This window comes from Leptonotus elevatus, chromosome 10 (genome assembly GCF_054856555.1).
Source record: "Leptonotus elevatus isolate MCC_2025b chromosome 10, RoL_Lele_1.0, whole genome shotgun sequence".
In the NCBI taxonomy this organism is placed as follows: Eukaryota; Metazoa; Chordata; class Actinopteri; order Syngnathiformes; family Syngnathidae; genus Leptonotus; species Leptonotus elevatus.
The window spans coordinates 14,618,688-14,639,876 of NC_141248.1; the positions used below are offsets into that span (position 1 = coordinate 14,618,688).

Sequence of the window (21,189 nt, forward strand, 5' to 3'; positions counted from 1 at the left end):
ATTTTGAAATATTGTATATATATATATATATATATATATATATATATATACACGCCATTCATTTTATAAAGGAGATGCAACCCAAACAATATTTAAATATTTATTGGCTTATTAATAGTAGGAAAATGCAGGATTGACAGTATGATTTTTAGGATACTGAGGTCTATGTAAGGTAAAATAAAAGCGTATGTTCCAGTTTTCCACATAACAGACCACAAGTAGATAAAGAGAAAAATCACTAACCTGGAGATTTATTTTTAATATATATATATTTGTGGTTTCATTAAGTGATGCAACCAACTTACAAATTATATATTTTCAAAAAGCATAGAGTATTCTACTGTATATAGAAATGAAGTGGAAAAAGTGATAGATGTTTTTCTGCAGAACAATGCATGTCAATCTAGGCTGTATTTGTTAGGTACTTTTGAGTGTGTGATTGCCTCTACATCCGTAGGGCAACAGTGGTATACAATTGTAACAAACCTAAATAAAATTAAAAAATATATATTTGTAAACATACTTCTGGCCCTTTAGGCCATAACTGAAATATATTTTTTGTGTAAATGAACATGCTTAAAAAAAATGCATTTACCAATCTGATAAAAATGAAAGCTCCTATGATGAACACGGAATGTTACATTTATTAAAATATTAAAAAATACTTAAAAACAGCCCGCACTCCCTGGCCTGAGTTGTACAGTTAAAACTTGTATTTATTCCCTATAAATGTATTTAAAATGTGTCGTGATGTAGTGAGATATGGTCACAAGGGAGAGTGGCTGTAAAAGTAAGGGTCCACAAACAGAGCTGCTTTAGCTGCATCAGTGGTGGCATCTCACAGAAAGAAAATACAAAATCCAAAGTATCTATCAAACACATTGTAATCAAATAATACTAACTCTTAAAGGCATTACATTAAATTATTTGTTGGCGAATTAAACTGATGACCGACGGACAACAACTTTCTCCATCTTTACTCAGTCGGGCACACGTGACCAAATTCATCACAGTTGCTCAACGAGTGCTTGGTGCCGGGTTACCTGAACGCCACACTCCAAAAGAGTCTGATCCCCGATAAAAGATCGAAGATGTTGACAGTTTCTCATTGCAGCAGCTCCTCCCAAGAAATGGGTTTGGAGAAGACCTCTCGTTCCAGCCAGAGGTCATAGTTCATTTGGAAGTCTTCGGGCAGGTCCACCCGCTGCCCCAGGACGCTTTGCAGGCAGTTGTCCACGGGAAGGAAGTCCGGGTTGCTCTGATTCTTGTCGTAGCGACGACTGTTGAAGCGTTCGATGTTGGCACGCAGGGCACACTCCTCGGCTTGAAAGTCCCAGGGGCGAGCGTCCAGATCTGCCCCAAATTGACAAATTGTAGATTATAGCCATGGTTGCTACAATTAAAGGCCTAATGGAAGCCTCAAAGCCTGGTTAAATAGTGTAAATCATAGGAGAGTATTCACGGTGCTTTAGTTTTTTCCACGTTACAGCCTTATTCCAAAATGGAATACATTTTTTCCCACAAAAATTTGACTTGCAAAACCCCATCATGAAAAAATAATATTCTTCAAATGTTTACTAATGTAAAGTTTTTGAAATATGATGTCTCAAGCTTAACACTCCAATTTTTCTGCAGTTTAGCAAAGGGATTTGCAAAAAAAACAAACTTAGCTTTCACTCCACAGTGACTGTTTTAAAATGCATTTTTTAGTTTTCTGTGCATGTAGCTCCACACTCAGCAAGCACACTGGACGGTGCTTTAATTGGATAACAGTTAAAATAGAAGCGCAATCAAATGTGTACGATACAAAATGGAACCAAATTATACCACAATATTTTAGAACTCTTGCGAATCCTCACCATTCCCATAGGCCCAGTCGTCATTAAGCCGATGTCGGACCTTCTGGTAGATGGCTGACATAGTCTTCATGTTGCTCTTCCGCCATTGGCGCCCAAGATATTTGGTCTGCACTTTGAGCAGCTTGAGGACATAGAGCTGCATCATGGCTTGCTTCACCTTTAGCGCCCTCTTCAGGATAGGAGCGGACTTGAACATTACCAGCATCTGGATGACAGACTTGTTAGAATCTGTGACTTGACATGATAAGTTGGTTTTAGGCATGAGACTTTTGTGTTAAGGTGGTTCAAAATGATGTTGCTACTGTGCAAGTGAAAAATGTTTATAAATCGACTAAACATCTACAGAAAAGAAAAGTGCTATGGTCTATGTGACAAATTGGGCTTAATTTCCTTGTAAGGGTCAAAAAGACAACACCGATATTTTTAAAGGCTACAAGGAGGTAAAATATGATCGTGTTCATCTTTAAAGTGTCATTAAGAGTCTACACTCAAATAGGTTTGATGCCATGTTTGGCCAAAGTGTGTATGTCTGCAAGTATGCGTCATTCAGTGTGAGATGAGGAGGGATCGTGTGAGTTGAAAATTCTGCGAGTGTCTCCGAGACCTCACCATCGTTCTTGAGTGCTTCCACTTGGTCAGTTTATTGAGGATCCTCAGCAAGTTAATGCAGGAAAACAGGTTCCTCCAGCAAAACTGGTTGTTGTCTCCCGCTTCCTGCAAAAACATCATCAGTATTAAATCTTGATGGATAAAACCCCCCAGCAATTTTCTCGACCAAACAATGGCACATATAGAAGGATGACATGGGAACACTTGCCAAACTCTCCGCTGTTAATTCAGGGAGCTCGTGCACCACGCAGTACGGAAAGTCCAGCACAGATATGCTGCAAAACATAAAAAAATAATAATAATAGGATTACCTTCCGTAATAGTGTATGATGTGCTATGTTGTCAAACAAAGTACCTGTTCTTAGCCGTGATGTAAGACATGATGTTCTGATTGAAGAACTTCAAAATGAGGGGGATGCAGTTGGCAAACACCAAATGTTGAGCCATGTACTCAAACTGAGAAAACACAAACAGCTAATTACTTACAAAAAAATTGCATTAATATCTCATCATATTTGGATTTGACACGTTACACTGAAGTGAGGTGTACCTGGTAGATGTGGTTAAGTTTGAAGTGTTTGAGAAGCAGCAGCAGGATGGCGGAGATGGCCTTCACGATGATCTCTTTGTGTCGATTGACGTCGACACCGAGTTTCATGCTCTGTAACACAGTGGTCCTAAAATAGAAACAAACAAGTTTCAAAATCTTTGGCAAATGACAAATTCTGTCTTTACACCGTTTTGTTAGGAGGTATTGACTCATTCACTGCCATTGACGTCAAAAATTCATTTGAACTATTCATATTAGTTTAACATTTTTTTCCACTTTTGTTAACAAGAGTATGAAAACCTAGAAAAAAAATATTGTACATTTAGAACAGATATAAAATTTGTGATTAATCGTGAGTTAACTATTGAAGTCATGCGATTAATTACAATTACAAATTTTAATCGCCTGACGCGACGACCCTAATTTTTAGTAATCTTTTGGTTAAAAAAAAAGTTTATTAAAAAAAATGTCTAAGTTTTCATAATCTTGTTGACAAAAGTGGAAAAAAATGTTAAACTAATAGAAATAGTTCAAATGAATTTTTGACGTTTATAGGCGTCAATGGCAGTGAATTAGTTAATTCAACAACAGTCTTGTGGTTGTAGTTAAATGTGGTGTACAGTAAACCTTTATAGTTGCAATCAAATTATTCAAAACACTCTTTAGGAAGATTTTCTTCCACTTACAGAAACAAAACATTGAAATGATAAATGCTACGAAAATGAGAAAAGTCTCCATATTCTGAGCAGGAATATCACGCAAAAAGATGCATCACTCACGGCATCTCCTCCGGCAGCACGTCTGCCAGGATGTTGATGGAATCTGTTTTGGCTTTGGAGGTCGGCGCTGCCGCAAGGAGAATCTTTAACAAGGCGATCTGAATGCCAACGAGAGAAGAATTGATGTCAATTATGAATTAGTAACTGCCTTGAGGTGCTAAATTATCAAGTGGAAGTAAGAATGTATTTATAATTAAACACTGTGATGTCTCAAAACCTGGCATTTGAGTGAGGTATGTGTATTGTAGAGTTTTTCCACTGCATGTGAACAATTTAACATTCGTGCATCATACCCACTGTCAATTCTTAGCCTGGCTAAAAAGATTTGCTCAAACGTGAATTCACATTTATTTCAGTGAGGGATGAAAATTCAATGGAATATCCAGCCAAATCATTATGTACACCTGCACAGTCTCAAATCCAACACCAGAAATGTATTTAAAAATCTAGCATTTAGTCAGACGTGCATTATTGATAAAAACTATTGTATGCTTTACATCTTATAAGAATGTGTATGTGCAACTAATGGTGTAGCCAGAGAGTGTCAGCTGATTAGTGGTGAATGGCTGCTTTTACAAAGGATCAATCCAAACAAAGAAACATTTTTATTAAATATAGCAAAAATGGTGACAAATGTTTTGGTGTAAGAGCACTAACCATGTACTGAGGTAATGTAGGTAGGATTCCCTGATAGAGCAGCTCAGTGGCACACATCTCCACTTCCTCTTCTCCCTAATGACCAGGAAGCACATACATTCAAGCATGATGCTAGCACGAGCCCTCTCAATATTAATCTTGTCCAGCAGTTTTAAGGTTGTTGTTTTTTGGCTAAATTCACTCACCCCAGACAGAGGGGTTTTCTGAAACTCCTCCTCCTTAGCAATCTGAATTTCGGCTATGGAGACGTATTTATGCTGAAAGGAAGATAATGTTAAAAAAAAAAAAATTGAGAGTGAAAGGGGGATTTTTGAAGAAGTGTATGAAGTGATGCAATACCTGCTTTAGTGTCTTTATGCTTTCGTGAATGGGTCTGGGTAAGCCAACAACTGTGTCTGTGTCACTGTCAGACACACATGGAAAGATTGTTGGTTCACTGCAGTTATTTGAGTGCGTTGCAAAAAATCTTATTGTGCTTACCATCCAAGTGTGTAACCTATAAATTTACTTCTACTTGACTCCAGGAAATTCTCAATGTCCTTTTCCCTGATGAAAACAAAGAAACAGCTATTTATGTGGTATCACTGAAATCTCTGGAAATAACCCAAACGGGAACGTAATATGAAGTACCTGACTTTGGGGGCCCACGGCAACCCTTTGGGGAAGGACACCCTCTCTGACGGAGGATGAGCAATAGGCGGGGGCATCACCTCGTCCCTTTCCAACGGGAAGGTCTCCGCTTCTATCGAGTTGTCATTGTCGTCGTTGTCGTCCTCATCCTCGCGGGGGTCGTCCGCCTTGTAAGGGTCCTTTTCGTTGAATGCATCAAGGTTGTCCTGTTTAATCAGTGCCTGTATGAAGGGAAAATAGATGAGTCTGGAGGGTAACACATTTGGCATCAAATCCGTTGTTATGATTGACATACAGGTTTTGACAAGAATATACAGATTGCAACTTGTTTTTTCACATTGTTAGCTGCTTTTGCTGATTTACACTAATCCCAGCAACAACAGTTACCTTGTGTTCACGCCGCGCCCGTTTTTGCTGCTGTTCTATGAGGTCAGAAGCCGAGGCAGGAGGGGAAGCGGCCCTCATGCTCCGTACGACCCGAATGCTGTCTTCTGGTAGAGGGGGGAGATCCAGCTTCTCACGCTTATGGACCTTTATGACTTGGAGCTGCTCGAATCCTCCGAATGTGAACTGAATAAGAGAAAAGGAGTAGTCTCATGTCTCACTCATAACTCTCCATTAGATGCATGAGAAATATACGGCTACTGGCACAAATACAGTGGCCCCATCCCTCACCAGTATGCTCTTCCACAACAGTAGCAACACCTTCTTCATAGGGAAGTGAGGTGCGTGGCCGCTGCAGAACTTGGTAACCATCCCAAAGAGCATGACTGCGATGGGCTCATTGTTGTATAAAGGAGAACCTGAAATGAAAAGGATTAACAGCAATATGTCCAGCAATAAAAAAAAAGATTTTATGATAGATACCATTCTCCTGGTAGATCTCATTAAATTTGTCATGTTATGGCTGGTGTGTATATTTTATAGCATGTTATGGCAGCATATTGTTCCTTAATAAACCCACCCAGTTCAGCTCTAAACGTTTCCCGGATAACTCTCCATTCTGCCATGTCGGCTGGGTCGTCTTGCTGGATGGTTTCTACCATCAGGTACATGATGTTGAGCAGCACCCTGAGATCTGTGCTATCGGCTAGAGAGATGGCTGGTTTTCTGACAGCACTGCTACAGGCGGCACTGTTGCTGCGGGAGAGGGAAATTGAAAATTTGTGATGATCTACTATTGGAATATGAATTAGAGTTATAAGTCATACGAATGTCAAGTCTCTGAAGGTTTTTCTACACTTGATCATGCTCATGGTGGCTGATTATCCCATCACATTACAAAGCAGTCAAGAACTGATCAGCGCAAATAGTTTTCTATGTGCTTTGGCCTTTTTTTCACAGGGAAATTCTCTATAAATCTTAATTTAACATTAGTTTTCTGTGTGACATTCAGGTGTAACTTAAATTGTCTTTACCATTAGAGTGCCTTTTCCATGAATGCTTTTTTTATCCAGTTAAAATGTCTTTACATATTAATCAAAGCACACACTTATATACAAAAATGTTAGCATAGACATCATAGAATTGTCACCGTTCACTGTGAAAACAGTTTTTAAGCAGCTTCAGTCAAGTGGCAGGCATGACAGAAATCACAAGAAAAAGTGGATGGCTTACTCAATTTCCATGTTGAGCAGTTCCACCAGAGCAGAAAAAGTTCCAACTTCCAGCAGCAAAAAGGTGTTGTATCTCATCCAATGCTGCACTTCGGCCTCAGAACTGCACTCGCCAAAGGTTCCTACATTGCAACAAATTTTGCTCCATATTAACGCAACAACTAAAATATGTTTGATTTGGTTATTTTGCAGCATAGATAGATATATACTGACCTTGCACCATGTACAGAATGGCTCTAGCGACCTTCAGCCTTTTCTCGCGAGCAGTCACCTCCAGTCCGTCCAGCATCCGCATGGCGTGGGCCCTGTGATGAGGTGCATCCAGCTCCGTCCACTTCTTATCACATACTGAGTCACAGTGGGACACAAAGATATCTTTCTTTAATTTGGATGTAAAGAACTGCATGGAACATGATTTTATTAAGCAGATACTTGATCACATACCATGTGTTTTGAGTTCCTCCTCAAAACACTTTCTATTGAGGGAGAACTCTGGCCCTTCAGTATAACTGTACAGCTCTAGAACACACAGCAGAAGTGCAAAACAGTTAAACACGACATCCCTTAGGGTCAACAATGATCAAGTAGACAACAAGTTTCTTACCTGATAGCTCTGCAGCCCACTTGTCCGTATCAGCATATTCAAACTCAAGGTCTGGAGACTCCGACAGGCCCTAAGTACAAAAAGAAACACTTGAAAACATACAGACAACTGAAAATAATGGATATGTAGATGTGGATCGTATTTAACTATTGGGTTGGGCAGTTGCTCATCTGTAAAGACTTAAGAGGGAAAATGTAGAACTAGTCGTTGGCTAATAAATTTCCTGGTTCACTTAGAAGTGAGTATTTACAGACCTCTTGATTAGCTGTTCACATTTTTATTATTTTCATTAGACCAAGATGACATCTAGCAATTGATCAGCAGCACCTTTTGTGAGGCTTCAAAAAGGATGTTCACAGTATGCCTTTCTGTTGCTCTTCCAGTCTTTCTATTTCTGTTGCAGCAATAGCCAAATGGTGACAAATCAAACCATCCACTATTGCACAAGACAACAAAGTCGGTCGTTTTAAATGGGGGGGCATAAGAATAGGTGGATAGCATGTGTGACGCGAAAGCTCTTATGACAGGGGTTTTCAACAGGTGCACAGATTCGTGACAGTTGAATCTCTCCATACCTTATCTCGTCCCAGCTAACATTAGCCTGTAAGCCTAAACTAAGCTACAATGCCGTCGAGCATGACATCATTTTAAGTGGCAGTACACTTAATTCAGCAGTAAGATTAGACGAAAATTGTAAAGTTTTTATTCGGGTTAAAATGGTCGAAATGGCAACAATTAGAGTGAAGCTACGCTAAACTGACAGAGCTAGCTAACGATGCTGTTTCCAGCAAAGAATTGGCCTGGTCCGTCTGTGGTCTTTTGTCACAGACGTGATCATATAAATCGCTCGTATATGTGTAAACTTACCTCTGAATCCTTTCTCTGGTTGCGTGTGAATTCCCCCCTACTCTTGTTTGGCAGCATAGCTCTCTGTTTATTGTTTACAACTAGCCCACCGCCGTTTCCTCCGACCTCCATTTTTCTTTTTTGGCAGGTCCACGGCGTCTTCTCGCGAGATGAGATCTCATTACGAATCTGAATAACCGTCGTTTTTTGTTTTTTTATCCTACCGTAATATCACACAAGTAGTATGGGTTACTTTCTTGGGGGGGTCTACACACCACTGTACAAGTACCTTGTTTGTTTGTTTGTTTTAGCAAATAAATAAGGAGGGGTCAGCTAAACTGAGTTTAACTCTTGTAAATTATAGTTATCGCAGGGTAGGGTTTGCAAAATTGGGTTTCATAATAGAGCTTTCAAAATAGAGTTTTAAAACAGCCTGGCAATGTTTCAAGACTGGGTCTCCTTATGGCAAACTTGTTCGTGCTTCCATATTCTCTTTCTTCCATACATCGAAGCAAAGACGAAGACGTTTTGAAGCATTCTTCTTCTATCCATCTTTCCTTCCACCCTTTTAAACATCCTTGTTTCCTTATTGCCTCCCATCATTCTTTGTGACCACCTGTGCCCATTCCTTTCTAATTAAGTTAATTTAAAAAGTGTATAGCTATTTTTGGGCCATCCTGTTCATTTGTCATGTCATTTATTGCTGCTGCATGTCATGGAATAATGAATCATCTTTAAAACAGTTAGTTACTTCTTGCAAAATGATTTGCCATAGACATTTGATCAGTTACCGGCAGTTTATTAAAGGGAACGGTGCACATGGATTTGCCACAGCATACAGTTTACTGTTGTGATTGTGTTCTAAAACTAAATACCGTTACTGTGCTCAAAGCCTTCTTTAAATAACTGTCTCCACACCAGACTACAACGTGTACAGCTGTAAAAATCACAGTGGTGTGCATATATTATTCAGTTGACAACCATCAAAACAAAAACATTAATCTGTCCTGTTATTTGACATAAACAATTTAAAATGAAGTTATTATTCATCAAAGCAACATGTATCTGCTATAGGAGGCATATGAAGTGCTAAAAGGAAAAGATCAGTGTAGGACTTAGTTGTGATTATTACATGGAAAAACACAAAATTAAAGAGATACAATACATTACAAGAGCTGTACGATGGAGAACAAAAATACTGTGTATTCACTTCAAATTAATGTAATGACTACATGAGTAACAGCTCTCCACTGCGGCACGATTCAAACATTTTTGACAGAAGAAAACTGCATAGCAGAACAACCATGTTGTGTGCATCAGCAATACTTGCAAAAACACACACACGCACTGCAGATACAAACTGTACTAAGTGAGTCACAAGGCACTGTCAGCTGGGCAGTAACCATGGTTACGGCACTCAGCTTCCTGACAATGATGCCCTCATAGATAAGATACCTTTGGTTCAAATGCTCTTGAAATGACAAGTGCAAAGGTGACATAGTAGCTCACACAAGGCTACTTTTCAATAAAATCCGGTAGATTAAAAGGAAAAACTCCAATTTCCTCATAACTTCAATGTAGGAATATGTTAAGGTTCTGTTAAAAGGTGCTGAAATTGAAGGTCAAATTAGTATATTGTAACATTTGGGACAGTAATGAGGTGGCCCACATAGCAAAGATCAAATACATATTGGAATACATAAAGCAAGACTATCTCTTAACTCAGTCAGTCAATTCATTCAACATGGTCCTTAAAATTTAAAACACAAGAACAAGTAGAGAAATAATAGCAGTATAATAGGTGCAAGAGCAAGCCTCACAAATAGTAGCAGTTGAACTGAAAAACGTGAGCAAGTGCAAAAGCACAAGAGAACACCGTGTACACTCAGCTAACTACAACGTCTCTAATACGATTTGCTTAAAACATTGTGAGGAAAAAGGGGTATAGATTATGTTACTTCAATCTATAAATAAATCAAACGACACATATTTTGTGTACCGCTATGAGTACAGCGTGTGTGTTGTGTTTTGATAAATGCCACTGAGATGATCTTATGGTGGCTGTGTATACAGTACAAACACTGTTCTAGACTTTGCGGAGCAGGCAGTATGTGACTCACACAATAGAATATACATCAGTTGCAACAGTATGGATTCACAGTGGACTATTTTATTTTCATCTATTTGATAACATTCCAAGAATGACAACAACGCTATAGATCAGAGGTCACCAAGATGGTGCCCGTGGGCGCCAGGTGGCCCCCCAAGGACCACGAGTAGCTCACGGGCCAGTTTGAAAATTGCTAACCAGTGATGGGACATAGTCATTTCCTAGGAATGTCATAGAAGTGATCATTTGGAGATGTAAACACTTGAAGACATTAATAGGAATAAAGTGTTGCATAATAAGTCATTCTTGATAATGATGTGAGGAATATTTCACTTGATCAGTGTTTTCACATGAATATTGTTAAATACAAATAACACATGAGGTAATTTGAGCAAATTTGGTATTTCAGACGTGTGTATCTAACTTTAATTAGTACCCCAAAAGAGTAGCTCTCAGTTTCCTAAAGGTTGGTGACCCCTGCAATGGACATTACTGTAATTAACTGCCCTGGGGTGCATGCATCATCTTATCATTGTACTTCCGAAACAAATCACGGTTCTTCGAGGATCATAAAGTACTAGATTTAGTTTACCAACATGTGGTGATTTTTCACAGAGAGTTGACAACACAGGGGCAAGAATCTCCTCTGTAGCTCAACATTGGAATGTATTCAGTCAGCAGGGCCATGTTAACCGAAGTTGGCTTTTTCGCCTGCGGGACGGTATCAAATGCCAATGCATTTCTTACAAAATCATAGATGTTATGGCTCATTTATAAGCATAAGTGCTACAACTAGATCTAGCAGATGCAGCGCAACAATTAGATTCAATGAGTCAAATATTTACTAACCAAAACTGTGGTTTGGTCCATATAGCTATATGGCTCTTTATAGTTAAAATCAGGCAAGATTAGACCTGCCATTAACAGTCGTCATCTGTCTCATACATGAGGTTGATGACCAATTTAAGGTATCAGTCAGTTTAAAAGTTTCCAGATTTCCTTGCACAAGGCTAAGAAACGTCACATCCCATATTATTATTTAATTAATTTCTTTTCATCACATAAAGTCAACAGCTACTATTTTAAATCTGTAACCTTTCCCTGACAGTATTTTTGGCACAACAGTCTAAAACAATTAACAAGATCTAGTTGATACTGGTGCACCATAATCTGACAATACATTTGTGCATTAATGTGGACTATCACAAGTATTTCTGTGAAATAAAATAGATGAGACAAATACAAACATACACTAAAATGTCGTCTTGCGTAGACTACAAAATAGGGGATACACCAACAGATCTTGTGTCTTGGCAGTCATCAGCACGCGCTTGTGCTGAGGTGTAGCTTTTTGCAGGCTAATACCTGTGTAGAGCAAACAACAACAAAAAAGTTGGGGAAAAGCCTGATTGAAAAGTTATTACTATTTGTACATTTGCGTAACTGACATTGAGACGTAAAGCAAGTTCAAAACAAATAGCTTCCATCTTAATGGTTAAGACAGATATTCAACAATTACCTGTAGTAGTTGGGTTTGAAAGGGCCATTCTTATTCAGGCCCAAATATTTTGCCTGTTCATCGCTGAGCTCCGTCAGGTGGGCATCGAAGGTTGCTAGATGTAGACTGGCCACGTATTCATCTGGACGACAGATTTTGAAAGGAAATCACAAAGATTGAAACATTATACCTGCATCTCAAATGTTATTTCAGAAATGTACATGGAAGGTAAATTAGAGAAAGATATCAGATGGTAATCTTTAAAACTAGAAACAGAACACTGCTTATAATTTTGGAAAATTGTAAAATACTATAAATCACAGTACAGTTCTATAAGTACATAATTCTCCTTACCCATTTTCTTAGGAAGCAGGTAAACATCTTGCTTGTACCGTCCCTCGGGAGCATTGTACAACTCTATCAAGGCCAGGGCCTGAAAAAAAACAACTGGTGTCTAACCATAAATACGTCAATATGATCATATTATATATGCAAATTAGGGGTTGAACAACTTAGTCGTTGATATCATGGATATTATTTTAGTTGTTAACTCGCTATCCACGCAACCGTTTGACTTCAGTCTCCAAATACAAGTTCACCCCTTCATTGCCTCGCAGACAGAACTTATATAACTCCAGTTCATGTAACTCAACTGCAGCTTTGCTACTAGCCTTTCATAAAAAAAAAAAAAAAGAGACAAGACTCGACGGTCTTCTCAGCCTTTTCTGTTACAGGAAGGCGTTTGGTGAACTAGCTGATTACCAACGTGAGCTAGCATTAGCAGGTGCCTTTTTTTAAGATGGGTGTGCATATCACTTGTGCTTTTGTTATAGTTGAGAATAGAATTGCATAATTTTACAAGTGACCATTCTACTAGTCTTATTTTCAATAAAACATTCCCACATGCTTGAGGCACTGCTGTAAATTTGCTGCGCAGTCGATTCATCAACGTCAAGATCATTCTAACCCCTACTGTTAGGGTGGAACGTTGACAGTTCAGCCACTCTTGCATACACACCGCGCTTGTTTGTTGCTTTGTATCATATATAGGCTTTAAATAAGTGTTGTTAACCTGAGTGGTGGCGGTGATGGATAGGACAAAGGTAGGAACAGTGGAGCAGCTGAGATTGAGGAGGCGTCCCTAAAAAAGCAACAGCATTTACAGTTTGTATTGTGTTGTCCTACAGGTACTTTCTAGTGCACTCCATAAATAAGAGCAATGAATGTATCTATTACATATGTGCACTCACTTCAGCCAGCAGGATGACTCTCTTGCCATCAGGCCAAATGACGTGGTCGACCTGTGAACGCACCCTCTCCCATGTCAGCTCAGGGGTGCGAAGGCTTGCCTGGGGGAGTTCCAGTGACATTAGCACGTGATTATTGAATTGTGTTTGACATCTCAAATAAATATACATCGCGTTAGAATGACCCTCTGAACGCTCCATTTTTAAATAGGTATTCACCACGTCAATCTCAGTGTTGGAGTGGCCCATGTTGCATACAATGGAGCCGTTTTTCATGCGGTCCAGCTGGTCTCTGGTCACCACATTCTTGTTTCCTGCGGAAAGGCCCACCAACCGTGAGCGTGCACAGTCTACATGGCTCGAAGCCACAGTGAGAGAGAGTGTTGAGTGGAGTTACCAGTGCATGTGATGGTGATATCAACATGGCGAATGACCTCATTCAGCTTAACCACTCGGAAACCATCCATGCTGTTCACACGCAAGAGGAAGACGTTGCGTCAGCACAATGACAAATGCAGTTACGTTTCAGAAATACATGAATAGTTTTGGATAGCTTAACTACGTTTAGGATTTACTTTTCCATCAAGTTTTAACATTGTACTTCTGTTTTGCTCACCAAGCTTGCAGGGCACAAATAGGATCGATCTCCGTAATGTAGACAATAGCCCCAAGAGCTTTCAGTGCAGCGCAACAACCTTTTCCAACCTTCAAAGACAAAATAAGGCATTGTAAACACGAAACAGTATTTTAAAGATGTAAACAGCTATTTTAAAACATGACAGTACTTGTCATAAGAACGCTAGGCAAACCTCAGTGTCATCTGTCAATGTGCAGTGATAAATCGTGATTTTTCTGCTTATCATTATTATAATTACGCAGTCAATTCCTTAAAGTAAATTTTAAGTCTTAAACAGAGTATATTTGGTCCCACTCTAAACAGAGTAAAATTTACACTTGACATGGAAGAGAATAAAATATTCAGAGTAAATTTTACTCAAAGTATTTTTAGTGTGTGTGAGAGTAAATTTTACAAGGAGAGATTTTGACTAAATGTTTCTAAAAAATACACAAGGGTTGAGGAACAAACTCACAAACTTCAGCTTGGGAGACCGGCACTCTACCACCTGAGCTAAGCCACTCCTATAGAATCTTCATACCTCCGAGAGACCAAAAACAATGTTTTTTTTGTCTCCTTTCGGATACTAGCAAACAGTAGGAGTGGCATAGCTCAGGTCGGAGAGTGGCAGTGTCCCAAGCTGAATTTTGTGACTTGAAAAAACAACTACGCATTCAAATTTAGTCAAAATCTCTCCTTGCAAAATGTACTTAGAATTTCTGAGTGAAAAATCTTTAATAGGTTTTTCATGAGATAGGCAAATTCTCTCTTACACACTGAAAATGCTTTAAGTAAAATTTACTCTGAATATTTTACTATTTTCCAAGTGTAAATTTGACTCTTTTTAGAGTAAAATGTACTCTTCAGAATTTACTGTGTACAAATGGCATCGGTATATTAAATGAAGCATCTCACCTCACCGTAGCCACATACAACCACCTGCTTGCCTCCAAACATGACATCTGTGGTTCTCTTCAATCTTAAAGACAACAGCGGCAGATAATTAGCACATTGTGTGGAGGTGGGAAATGGCCTGTCAGTGAATCTAAAATCAGCTGAGTCAGCATTCCACTGAACAGTCAGTCTCAGTGCACTGAATGTACCGCACAATAAATTAAAGTGCTGTGAAGTGATGCGCTTATCTCCCACCATGGATTTAAATATAATTATACATATATTCTCTTAAAAGTATGGATTTTCTCTAATCTCATGAAATTTCAAATTAATTGGACTAGATTTTCATAATCAGGACTGTTTTTGTATTTTTTTTCCTTTTCGGTATGGCCGCAAAACTCCTAAATACATATTCAATTTTGTTATATTGTTAACATTCATATTAAAGACATGAATGTAAATAACACAACTCTGTCATATGAAGATGGCTGGTTCTTATGAAGGCTGACCTAAATTAGGAGGCCTGCACTCTGCTGAGTGCCATTTGAGTTGCATTTGATGATGGAACACAACAGTCTATCTGGCCGATTATTAATCAGAGGGAAGGGAAGCAATAAATTGTGAGTGAGCTGTTAGTAGAACAAACATTTTCCCATTGCATACACAGCTGTAGACACATTGTGCAATAGTACTGAACTATTCATAGGTGGCCTTAGTGAAAATTAGCAGAGCTATTGTAGTTTGGATTGCTGACATATCACAAGCTTTCTTTGTACATGGCATCAAATGTCTATGTGGAGCTGCCAAATAAACATTCTGTACAATTGTTTGGACTTGAGACTCGTGATCAGCCTACAAGGACTCACATATCAGACTCACTCACCCGTCCAAGATAGACTCTCTGCAGCAGTAAAGGTTGTCAAACTTTTGCTTTGTCACAGAATCATTTACATTCATGGCTGGCACGCACAGTTTTCCCGCTTTGGAGAGCTGATACAGCCTGGAAAGAGGAGACGCAGTCTGCTGGCTTCACATTGGACACTCCTGCGGTGTTTGGATAGTGCAGTCGTGTATTTATGTTAGATAACCTGTGAACCCCGGTGACGCTCTCCTCTACAATTCCTCGGATCTTCTTGAATACATTTGGGTATTTCTTGTACATCCAGTGTGTCAGGTCGCCTCCATCATCGAGGATCTAGCAGGAAGAAAAATGTATTTCTCAGTTGAACCATGTACATTTTTCTACTCTAGCTTCCAATGTTGTTATATACCATGTTAGGCTGCCATCCCTCAGTGTTGACACAGCGGTCAATGCACCACCAGAAATCATCCTCAGACTCCCCTTTCCAGGCAAACACAGCTACACCTGAAATGTGTCACATGGGTGATATCCAGGTTTGAAATGTTGACAACCCTTCAATTGCATAAGCATAAAAAAAAGCAGAAATAATGCTGTTTGGGTTCTAGCACTAGCTTAGCATGCAACAGGACTGCATTACTGAAATTGTCATTGACTGGGACAGCAGTGGTCTTAAGGGCTTTTGTTTTTTGCTATCCACTTGCTGTATTGCGTTTTTCCTTAAAAATACACTGTAAAAATTAACTCCCCCAAACAGCAGGCCTATCCTATACTCTTTGAGGCATATGTCCTCAGTCTGGCTTGCTACTACTCTGTAGCAAACCATTAACCAGCCAGATTACAAATGATCTACGGTAAAATAAATTGCATACTTTGACCACCGCATAGCAACCACCTAATAATGCTTAATGTTTCCATTAAGATCCCTGGTTCCCATCACAGGATCTTGACATAAAACTACTCTTTTGCCCATTAAAAATGGTTTAGAGGTCCAGAAGTCCCCAAAAAAAACAAAAACGTTTTATCTACAAAGTAATAATGTGCGACAGAGGCTTTTTGTACTGTAGCCAAGCCAGAGTATTTATGGGGTCACGGCAGAGTTTAATCTGCTCTGGCGTTTACCTATCTCTGACAGAGCAGAGGCCACTTCATTTTGTGTGGAGTAAATGTTGCAGGCAGTCCAGCGGCATTGGGCCCCAAGAGCCACCAGAGTCTCAATCAGCACCTGAAACCACAGATGAGACGAGATGATATTTATTGTTCTCATTTTAACAAGAAGCATACCACAACCTGCACTCACTATATGTCACCAAAAACTATAATGGTTTAATGATTACAACTATAATAAGTCGGATCAAACTGAACCTCTAAGAAAGAGAAATATCTTACTGCGGTCTGTGCAGTGATGTGAGTGCAGCCCACAATTTTGGCACCTGCTAATGGTTTCTCACTCTGTGCTCTCTTCCTGAGAGCGATCAGTGCTGACATGTCTGAGAATAGAACGTTAGGAGAGGTGAGTGGGAGAGAGAGCGAGAACTGTCGTAGGCAGATGCCAGATGCACATACGTGCTTTTGTAACAAATAGGACTGGACTGGAAAACTCTCGTGCTGCCCTAAATGCTATGAAAATTGTGTGTTTTTAATTGTTTCAAGCAAAAATAATGAAGGCCTGTTAAATAGAAAAGGTTGAAGGAAATTCATGTTTATCCATAATCACTAAGTTGATGTGTACTCCTTTACATTAAGCAACATTGCTGCTGCGAAGAGATGAGCTAGTTTAGAAAAGCAAAAACAGTATTGCCAACATACAGATCCAGCCACTATATTTAGCGTTTTCTGACTGTTTGTCAAAAAGGTGAATTAGTGACAAGAAAACAGTCAACATGAGGTGAATCCTTTTCATATTGAGTTCCCGTATGACAACAAAGCAACTTTGTGGAAGGCAATCACGGACTCAATCGCACTGAACCTTGACAAAGACACGGAGGTTATTTACATGTTGTAAAGCAGTGATCAATATAAATTTTTGTCACAAATATGTTCACTTTGTCTCACCTGTGTGACAAATGAGAAAAGAGCAGAAAAGCTAGAAATGTTGCGCATATGCAGTGAAGTCAGACTTATGTGATGTCATAATCGTATTGGCCCAAAATAAAAGCAGGAAGGAGTAATTACATTATCATCATGTCAGTCCCCATATTTAGATATTGCGAATTATTTTGAGGATGTCCAAGTTATGGCTGATGGGCCCCAATATTGTTACATGAATACATTGAAAGGTCAATCAATAAGTATTGTTATTTAGGTAAACACAGTCCAATAAGACTTTTAAATGTTGCAAAATGTATGCATCAGAATGCATTGACAACAAATGACTAAATTGCCAGTATTTAATTAAATAACATGCTCGCATGTGTCCCACGTGTCCCACCTTGTTCAGCAATCTCAATCTCACGTCTCCCAAACTCGGCTTGTTTAATGTTCTTGACACAGAAGTCACTGCTGCCCTTGGAGTTCACCTGTGTTTTGTCCCGTGGTGAAGTTTCGTCATCTGAGCTGTCTGTGTAGGACGCAGCTGGGAATTACAACAGAGATTATAAAGAGGACAGACGCCGCTGAGTTGAAAGAAAACGCAAGGCTGCGAGTGAATATTCCAACAAAAGCACGTTACTGTTTGGTTTGAGACTAAAATTAGATGATTGGGAGGACTGACTCAGCTTCTTACCTGAGCTGTAGCTATCAGTGGACGACTGAGAAATGGAGCGTGACAGGGAACGACGGCCTGCTTTGGTGGGGAACCGGCTGAACTCCTGTTTGTCCTCCACAAACTGGATTTGCTGAAAGGTCATATTAGAAATGAATGCATAAAAAAAAAAAGAAGAAGCTGCGATTCCAAGTCATTCACTGCCATAGAAATATCAAGGTTCATTAAGTCCGCTACTTAGTGTTTTATCTGTGTGTACCCACGTGAGTGTCTGGCACAGTACTGCAGACGGTCCAGATAATAAATTACCGATACCTCTCCGAAGCTCAGCAGAGACTTTACGCCATGAAGCAACATTCTGAGCAAGTGTATAAGGTTTCATGTGACCAATCAAGTGGGGATTGAGGGGGACGCAACTCCAGTCTCATTGGGCTTCACCTCTGAAGTTGAGCCAGGTATTCAACCGTGATCTATCTCTGGTTTCTAGGCACTGCCACTAAACTCCCTGCATACCAGTGTAAATATCATACTATAGCAACAAAGAACAATAAGAGAAGTGGTTTTCTTGTCAGAGCAAATACTATACACTGTATTACAGAGCGCTTTGAAGTTATTATGCCTTTTGAAACACTATAGGGCTCACGCTGTTTGACATGTGATCTTTATTTTTGATGCTGCGATACTTCTTGGTTTTGTGTACCACAAATTCATCATTTTTCTCACAATGATTATTTTTCTTGTTTTTGTTATTACCGATTGTATAACTATTGTTATCATTAGTATTCCATATATTAAAACAATTGGCATCATTACAAATTTGTGAGTTTGGGACAGCTGCACTGTGCTAGAAAAAAAAATATTATGTAGAATGGAAATCAGTGAAAGTAACATTCAGAGAGGTTATGGAAACACATTATAATAATATGATTCAATCAAAATAATTTCCCTCTGATCCAATCAAGGGAATTTATTCAAATGACAATCCCTGAATCATGAAAAAATATACAAAAACAGTGTTCCGGGAACAGTGACGATGCACTTGTGTCACTCCCTAAAAGGAAAGAGGATGTGAAAGTATAACGTCAAAACAAGTTTGCTGAGTTAAACATTAGAAAGAGAATTCTGATGAGGGCCTAGTTATACTCTTTTTTTTGTTACCCAACACTTTACCTGATTTTCTTTTGTACATTCCTGTGTCAACAGATACTTTCCCTTTCAAAGACTTAGCAACAATTCAAAGAGTGACTTCTTACTTATTCTTTGATGATACGGAACAAACCGGCGCTGTGTTCTCTTCATATTTGGCCCACATGAATGCATCAATAATTGTTTGCAATGTTTGCAGCTCCACCACTGACATCCATTCTTCTTGTACCAACATGAAAATATGGTATGGGTTTATCTACCCTTATTTTTGCTCAGTGCAGTGTCAGACTAGCTGTCTCCATGGTGAGTGACCTTGTTGGGGTCACAGGTAACCTGAGTGTGAAAAGTCTAGCAGCCGACAAGACCAAGAGATGGATATGGCACATTGTAAGAAATTTAAATACATTTTGCTCAGGACGCAGGGTATGTTGCCCTTATTTAAAAAAAATGTCACTTCTACTCATATGGTGGGATGGGGGGGGGGGGGGGGGGGGTATTAGACACAGTATAAAATTAAAATGTCAGCATAATGATGCTGTGTAAAGTAGATATTTTATCTCAGTCTTAAGTGAAGCAGACGCTAGTTGTTAGGCTTAGTTCAAGGGACAGAAATCCAGTTGAGAAGAGTTTAGCTTAGCTGGGTGTTACACGCTCATTAAACGATTATTGCCTGAAATAGGTCGCAAAATGCAGCAGTAACCATTCTTAATAGGTTTCGAACTTGGGACGGCGTCGGTACCTTTTTCACCGGCTTGTGAGTGGGCACGGCGCTGAAGGCGGACGACAGCTCTTCCATGTTCATTTCGGTGTTCTTGCTCACCGTCATGACAGAATATTTCTCCGCCACGTTTTCGCTTTCTTTCACCTCTTTGCTCGCCTGCTTCACCTCCAGCTTCACCTCCGCGGTCGGCTCTGACATTGTCGGCGGTGGCTTGTCAGTCGTTGTCAGGGCAAGAAGGAAAGCCTTCGGTAGACGACGTGCCGCTTAAATCCTTCGTCTTCTCTGCTTGTCAACGTCAGAGGCAAATGGCATCGATGTCCTGACAAATATGCTGGTGAGCTACGCGGCGCCAACGAGAGGAAAAGGGAGTTACAAATGACGCAATGTAAAGTATGAATAATAAAGTAGGCTTTTTTTCTGGCGCTGTGAGTGTCGTTGTTATGTTGTTAGCCTGAGTGAGGTCGGTGTTGTTCCTCGGACGGGCTCAAACTGTCACCTGCTGCCCCAGCTGAGTGAGTTTGTGGGTGGTGGCTAACGGGACGAGGGGGCGTTTCCCTCAACACGAAGCGTTCAATGAAACCATCAGAGTGCGGGAATTTCCCAAATTTTGTATGTATTTTGGATGATTGTAATTTGCAAATCATCAAAACGACAACGCACTAAAAAAAAATTATGTTCTTTTTATTGCTTTTTTTAACCACTCGCCGTATTTCATTGCTCTATTTCGTTTGCCATAAGGGCATCCTACCGATTCCAACATTAAACATATACTGTGGAGTAAACACTTTAAATTTGCATGAAGGTCATTCCTGCCTATTGGTAGCTTGACTTTTCCATTCCCAAGAAGACAATTTAAAATAAAATGCTTTTTATGAAAACATTTGATCATACATTGTGGTCTTTCTTCTAACATGAACACAAAATAAGCCCTGTTAAATGTATTTTTCAGTGCTAATTAACTTGATTTTGGGGGGTGCCCAGATGTTAAATGAAAGGTGTGGGGGAGGGGGGCACGTATTTTCAATGTAAATGTAGATTGAATAATCATTAAAAAACAAAAAACCTTGTCCTAAGTAACATTGTATTTCACTACATTGTGTGTTAAAAGTTGGTCATCTGGAAAGCGGACAGCTCCCCTCACCTGTTGTCCAGTGAGTCTCAAGGTTTTGTCTCTTTTCTTTTTTTTTTGCCTTGCCCGGTCAAGTCAAGGGGTATGGATCAGGATATATCACTAATATTTGTCA

The 21,189-nt window shown here is 39.5% G+C and overlaps 2 protein-coding genes across 3 annotated transcripts; both read right to left on the reverse strand.

The window, feature by feature from the left end:
* Positions 1-86: 86 nt before the first annotated feature.
* On the reverse strand, positions 87-8,304 carry strip1 (striatin interacting protein 1). The gene is made up of 20 exons (XM_086086278.1): positions 8,172-8,304; positions 7,305-7,374; positions 7,145-7,219; positions 6,914-7,048; positions 6,702-6,822; positions 6,049-6,224; positions 5,760-5,887; positions 5,472-5,654; positions 5,085-5,305; positions 4,935-5,000; positions 4,794-4,857; positions 4,640-4,711; positions 4,455-4,529; positions 3,798-3,895; positions 3,019-3,145; positions 2,824-2,924; positions 2,677-2,743; positions 2,469-2,573; positions 1,860-2,064; positions 87-1,353 (listed from the first exon to the last, which is right to left on the reverse strand). The coding sequence occupies exons 1-20, from the start codon at positions 8,280-8,282 to the stop codon at positions 1,106-1,108; spliced, it is 2,448 nt and encodes an 815-aa protein (XP_085942404.1). The 5' UTR covers positions 8,283-8,304; the 3' UTR covers positions 87-1,105.
* A 624-nt stretch (positions 8,305-8,928) lies between these two features.
* Positions 8,929-20,466, reverse strand: LOC147167238 (S-adenosylhomocysteine hydrolase-like protein 1). 2 transcript variants are annotated; one of them, XM_086086943.1, is made up of 17 exons: positions 19,964-20,466; positions 18,100-18,211; positions 17,806-17,949; positions 16,764-16,864; positions 16,497-16,599; positions 15,787-15,881; positions 15,604-15,710; positions 15,399-15,515; positions 14,537-14,600; positions 13,622-13,710; positions 13,403-13,473; positions 13,225-13,319; positions 13,009-13,107; positions 12,831-12,899; positions 12,113-12,191; positions 11,780-11,900; positions 8,929-11,625 (listed from the first exon to the last, which is right to left on the reverse strand). In XM_086086943.1, exons 1-17 carry the CDS (start codon positions 20,141-20,143, stop codon positions 11,619-11,621), a joined length of 1,653 nt encoding a protein of 550 aa, XP_085943069.1. In that variant the 5' UTR covers positions 20,144-20,466; the 3' UTR covers positions 8,929-11,618. The 2 variants fall into 2 exon arrangements, with proteins under 2 accessions (XP_085943069.1, XP_085943070.1); XM_086086944.1 differs by lacking the exon at positions 8,929-11,625 and having other exon boundaries at positions 11,776-11,900.
* Positions 20,467-21,189: the final 723 nt, after the last annotated feature.

Bases quoted from the DNA above. Each gene is read 5' to 3' on its own strand.
- LOC147167238 (XM_086086943.1), bottom strand. From the start codon at position 20,143: ATGTCAGAGCCGACCGCGGAGGTGAAGCTGGAGGTGAAGCAGGCGAGC. The intron at 12,900-13,008 runs GTGAGTGCACAT...TTGCTTTTTTAG, and splicing joins GAGTCATCCTGCTGGCTGAA to GGACGCCTCCTCAATCTCAG. The intron at 12,192-12,830 runs GTTAACAACACT...GTTTTTTTTCAG, and splicing joins CCATCACCGCCACCACTCAG to GCCCTGGCCTTGATAGAGTT.
- strip1 (XM_086086278.1), bottom strand. From the start codon at position 8,282: ATGGAGGTCGGAGGAAACGGCGGTGGGCTAGTTGTAAACAATAAACAG. The intron at 4,530-4,639 runs GTGAGTGAATTT...CCTGGTCATTAG, and splicing joins AGAAAACCCCTCTGTCTGGG to GGAGAAGAGGAAGTGGAGAT. The intron at 1,354-1,859 runs GTGAGGATTCGC...AATTTGGGGCAG, and splicing joins CGACTGGGCCTATGGGAATG to ATCTGGACGCTCGCCCCTGG.